Source organism: Leptidea sinapis, chromosome 4, assembly GCF_905404315.1.
Source record: "Leptidea sinapis chromosome 4, ilLepSina1.1, whole genome shotgun sequence".
Classification (NCBI taxonomy): Eukaryota; Metazoa; Arthropoda; class Insecta; order Lepidoptera; family Pieridae; genus Leptidea; species Leptidea sinapis.
The window spans coordinates 10,444,137-10,450,136 of record NC_066268.1 but is presented as its reverse complement, the minus strand read 5'-3'; the positions used below and the strand labels follow the sequence as shown (position 1 = coordinate 10,450,136).

Below are 6,000 nucleotides of genomic sequence, written 5' to 3'. Positions count from 1 at the left end.
CCACTGCTCAACTAGCAACAGCGTTTCTTCGTGTAAAACCACAATTTTCTCATGTTCTAGGATACTTTAGAACTCCCACCAGGCATAGTCTACTACTACTACTACATAATATACTACTTGCATATTTTGAATAACAAAAACAACTTTTTCATTAAATGGTGCTTATTGGGACAAATCTTATCTACATGTAGTATAGAAACGTATGGATAGTGGCGCCTTTTCGATCAACAACACTCTTAAAATAACGTCATCCAAGAAGTTAGCTGGTCGCGTCACTCCCTCATGGCGAGCATAGCCCAGGTACCAGATGATATTCATCACATGGGAACAACACCCCACAGTTCTCAGCCCTACAATGCAGTTGCAATAATAACTTATTATTGCTTCTCTGCCACGATTACCTCGTTCAGTTACAATAAAAACAAAGTATGTTTTTCCTGAAGAGTGGCGAGACTTTATTTTTGCCCGAAGCAGTATTGGATTTATTCCCTGCAATCCAGGTATTTGGTCACGGCTCACTTCTAATGTGTCAATACCGTGAAACCTGAAATGTTCACCGACCGAGTACCACCTGAAACAATTGAATTTTTTGCTGCCACTTGCTTTCTGCCACACGCACGATCGGCATTTTTGCTGCAATAGTTCAGATTCGACTCCTCAATCACAGCACAAAATAAGACGTTTAAACACAACACAGCGTCCTTTTCGTTAAATCAAAACAACGTAATAAGCGTCCTTTCGCAAACTGTACAGTTTTTTGAACGAAGGAGCACAAACTCAACTCAACGTCGTTGGGAGAAAATGTAGTAATAACTAAGCCAATGTTTCAAAAAACACACAGTACACGACATAAAACAGCTAGTAAATAGAGTTTCACGTTTTTGCAAATGTGAAATTCAAATACCCTGATTTTCACTTTGTCATGACAGTTGTTCTTTTTTTGGCTTTCAAGATTTAAAACAATCGATGGGGATCCCCGAAAAAGGTTGTAAAATAATTTAAATAATGGCGTTCCGTTTCTGTTTGTAAGTTGAGTTTTATTTAATTATTTTCTTCTCCCTACTTTAAAAAAATATTTAAAAAACTGAAAAAAAAAAACCAGTTGCGAAATACTAAAGTTGGGAAAATATAACCCCAAAACATTCTTTTAATAGGGCGGTACACCAGATGCCGTTCTCATTTGGTCGGGGGTGATAATTGAATAAAAATATTAATATGTACATTTTGGACAATCTTAGGTGTTTATAGGGTTCTTATAGCTTCTTCAGTTTCTTCCGTTATTGTTTTCCCTGAAGAGAGATGATAGGGCATCAGAGTACACCAGTCCAAACCATAATTTATATTTTTTCCGATAAGAGACGTCCAAGTTAGATGTTATATCTGAGATAATTACAGAACTAAAAGCATTGATCGCATAAGTACTTATACTCTGAATACTGCAAATACATCCTCCTCCAGATTTAAAATATTGGCATTCCGAATAGCAGTATGTATTAAGGAAACTTTTTGTGGCTTTTGTCTTTAATTTTAACATCTGATACAAAATAAATTCCAATTTATTTTAAATCAGTTTGTTGAGATTCTTTGTCCATCCTGTGTAGTTTTGATTGCATCTATTAAGTGTCAATAAATACTAAAGTTTGCGCAACTTCTAGGCGTGCGGAAGCTCAGTTTTGTATTTAACTAGGAATTTGATTGAGCAACTGAGCGACACATGCCTGCCGCAGTATGCTGCGGGAGGCAGGTGGCAGCTAATAGGATGCTGCGAGCTTACAAATGAGATTCATATAGGGTTGCCTACTTCTGTATACGGTCCCAGGTTATATCGTCATAGTCAAATATAGGAATGTTACAATTAGTAAACGATTTATATTCCTGTAGTAGCTGCACGTTGTTTCATGTCGTATATTGTGTTTTTGATTTTATTAACTCAAATCAATAAAAGCGGTAAGATCAACAAATCATAACAAAAGGTCGAGCGCCGTGTGAAGTCTTTTAAGTCAGAGTATTGCCGACAGCCCTATCGAGAACGAGCTTCCGCCCTCTTTAAAACTGAAATATTTACGAAGATGCGAGCGCGGGCGCGGGCTAATTTTAAACTCATATTGACGAAATGCATCGTGTCCGCTGCTCAGTTGGTCGTCGTACGTGTCTCAACGTCATGCAGTCGATGACATTCGGTCTTACGCATAAATATTTACAACTATAATACTACGACAAAAACAAAACAGAAATTTCGGTATTCAAACAGCGGTTTTATTTTATCTATACAGTGTTTGTTCATTCATGTCTATTTTCTTCTTGTACGCTACGCTTCAGTACTAGTCGCTACAGACTAAAGGAAAAGTGTTTATGGGAGTTTCATCGGTGATTTTGGTCATCATCATGATGTTTAATGGCTTCCTGCTGGGGAGTGACTCTGATACAAGTGACTTTTATAAAGTAAGCTATATAAAATTGATTGTATATTCTATAATAATCCTTATAATCCTTAATAATCCAAGCAGAAGTATATTTTCCTCAACCTTATTAATTAAATTATCCTATAACACATATACAGTTTTTTTATGAATGTCGAATTTTGTTAAGTGATGAGGAATGACTGGAGCGTTGCTGGCCTTTGAGAAAGGTGCAACCGCTGATTTTGAAGGTAAACGTGCAAGGAAGCTCATTCCACATTTTGGTTGTACTGGGCTGAGAGTTCCTTGGATTACTGAAAAGGAACGCCACACATCCAGATAGAGAGGATAATATCCAAGTTTTTGGCGTGTTAAGCCAACTTAGAATTCGGCGGCGTGAATCAGGCTAAACAGCTTTTCGGAACACTCCCCATGAATGCGGTAGAAGATATACAATGAAGCGACGTACGCTACACAACGCGAAGTAATAAAACCCTGACAATTCGAGCATGAAGTATTCTGTTTCGAGCTGGTGCTGGGGTGAACCAGACCATTGATAAGGCAACACTCTATGTGTGGCTGGACCTGCACCTTGTAGAGTTCTAAAATATGAACCGCCTTAAAGTAATTTCGAAGATAATTTGACTTTGCCTTTCAGATAACCGTGGAATTGGCAATTGACGCTCTAGATTTCTAGACCCAGTATTCTGATACATAAGGCATCTCCAGTACTGTCATCTGCATTACAATGCACGGTGAAGATATCTAATATTGGGGAACTCCATCGATCACGGGCTTCGGAGTGAAGCAATATATAATAAAGACTTAAATGCCGCCCCCATTGAGGAAACTGGTAGCCGACTTGCAAGAAAGTAGACTAACTGCCAAATCCTCTTTCATCCTTGCTTGACATAGCAATGTAACAATGACATTTGAAATAATGTCAAACACATTAAAGCGTTCTGTGTGCATGTAATGTACTTTTTTGGCCATGTCCATTCATTAAATAAGCGTTCTTATATATTGTCGCATCTGTCTATTAATTATAATTGTAATTGCTTTCGGCACCAGTTAATTGGACTTTAGGATCCAAAAACTCCGAGACGCGTTACGTTTTTTTAACACAATTGTAAATTTTATTGTATTTGTTGTTTGCATTTTATTTTTCTTCTCGTAACGAAGAAATTAAAGAACGATTTATTAGGCATTATGCCACGCCGTCATTTAGCCCAATGTATATGTATGTGTGTAACGTCCTGTAGGTAGGCTTGAAGCCGCGCTCGCAAAGTGAACAATCATGGTTTGGGCCGGAATCCGCTTAGGCGGGAGAACTGACCTTATTTTGAAACGGGCCAATATAACTGGCGAAAAATACCGCAGGCGTTAAATCTTATGGTTATCCTGAACAGAATTCAAATGGGTAGGATTTTATCTTAATTCAAGACAATGCTCGAGCATACACTTCAGGTTCGGTGATGAACGTTTTCCGCGAACAGGACATCGTAGTCTTAAGACCAGACCGCATTACAGCGGCGCTGCGCAACAATGAACAGCGCAGTATAATGCGTCAAAATATTTTTTCAATCATATCGTATGGTGGATGTCGCACTAGAGCGGCGCTGCAATGTGCGTTGCTGCGCGTCGCCTAAAAGTTGGCTCCGAGAGAATATTTTGACGTGCAGCGACGGGACCCGCAGTGCAGCAACGCGCAGTGCGACACAGCAACCGGAGAGTCGCTTCAGTATGCATACTGTTAATTGTTAAGTTTATACAATTTTGTCTTCGACATTCTTCTACACTCTTCGACAGTAAGTGTGAAATAGTGCAGTCATTAAGAAGGCGAGAAAATAAATTGTTATATTCGCCTTCTTGATAGCGTGATCTTGGTATGTCAGGAATCCATTTCTTCTAATTTTTTATTCGACAGTGATGTGGTGCACCTTGAAATGGGTTCCTGTTTAAAATGTAGCATTAATTATTATGTGAATAGTTTATTGCCAATATAACAATGATGTCTGTGTAGGAGGCCACGAGAGCGTGCAGCGGAGCGGAGAGCGTGAGTGGAGCGGAGTGGGCCCGGACTCTGGAGGAGAAGTTGAATGCGACGCTACTTGTTGTATGTCATTATTACTTACTTAGTAGGAGGGCGAGATTATCAATTCGTGTCTATTATCTTATATCTTGAAACGAGAAATTCTTGTATATATATATATATATACTAGCTGACCCAGCAAACGTTGTATTGCCGATATTAAAATCGCGATACAAAAGTAACTGTTGATCGTAGATGGGTGAAAATTTGAAGTTGTATGTATTTTTTAAGACTGACTCATAATCAAACAAATTTAAAAAAAAATGTAAAAAAAAAAATTGGCGTGGACCACCCTTAACATTTAGGGGGGTGAAAAATAGATGCTGTCCGATTCTCAGACCTACCCAATATGAACTCAAAATTTTGATGAGAATCGGTCAAGCCGTTTCGAAGGAGTTTAACTACAAACACCGCGACATGAGAATTTTATGTATTAGATATATAATCTGAATCTCGGAAACGGCTCCAACGATTTTCATAAAATTTAGCGTCCGGGTATTTTTTATTATATTTTAACTTATATCTCGACGTCGTGTTAGACAGATTAGAAAAGATTTTATCTACGTATAAAATAGTACAAATACTCCCGGATTAGTTTTACTGCCCTATAAAAAATGATCATACCTTTCGAGTAATTAAGGAAAATCCTATTCTAAATGTAGGTATACATTATGCGTTTTTGGTTTCTTCAACAACAGATCAAGCCATTGTTTATAGAAAGTATCATTTGGTGAATCAAATTTAATGTGAGATTTGTTAAGATGTAATCAAATTCAATGAGTTCTTATGAAAATCAGCACTATCGAACCAATTTGGCGATGAAGGTAGGCATTGGAACTCTATGATAGATCCGCCATGAATCGTCGGACAAAGTCAGTGATGCAGTAAGTATATAGGCTTAAAAAGATTAGACTTATTACCAGTGGGAGGCTCCTTTGCACCGGATGCCGGCTAGATTATGGGTACCACATATTTATGGCCTATTTCTGCCGTGAAGCAGTAATGTGTAAGCATTACTGTGTTTAGGTCTGAAGGGCGCCGTAGCTAGTGAAATTACTGGGCAAATGAGACTTAACATCTTATGTCTCAAGGTGACGAGCGCAATTGTGGTGCCGCTCAGAATTTTTGAGTTTTTCAAGAATCCTGAGCGGCACTACATTGTAATGGGCAGGGCGTATCAATTACCATCAGCTGAACGTCCTGCTCGTTTCGTCCCTTATTATCATAAAAAAAAAGACTATTTATGGTATGCAGGTATGCAGTTTTACTACTTTATAGCTTTTACTACATGAACTCATGAATGAATCGTAATTTAGGCATAAATCACGGTGTACGGTAAAAAATCATATCTGATGAATTAACTCTATTTTTTTATACAAATAAGAAGCAATTAGCAAATTAGAGTTATCTCTTTTTCGCTTCCGATAATTGCATTTGCTATCCTTCTTTGACGTGTAATCTTAATGTAGTGTGCTATTGCAATGTTAAATTATTCATGTGTGCGTTAGT

The 6,000-nt window shown here is 38.0% G+C and overlaps 1 protein-coding gene across 3 annotated transcripts in view; it reads left to right on the top strand.

The window, feature by feature from the left end:
* The first annotated feature begins 2,111 nt into the window (after window positions 1–2,111).
* Window positions 2,112–6,000, top strand: part of LOC126979717 (golgin subfamily A member 6-like protein 22) — a 28,594-nt gene continuing 24,705 nt past the window's right edge. For 2 of the 3 annotated variants that reach the window (XM_050829202.1, XM_050829201.1), the window contains exons 1-2: window positions 2,113–2,442; window positions 4,423–4,515. In XM_050829202.1, the coding sequence (XP_050685159.1) occupies window positions 2,353–2,442; window positions 4,423–4,515 (183 nt within the window). In that variant the 5' untranslated portion in view covers window positions 2,113–2,352. Of the gene's footprint in view, window positions 2,443–4,422; window positions 4,516–6,000 lie in introns of all 3 variants that reach the window. The other variant, XM_050829203.1, reaches the window with a different exon arrangement.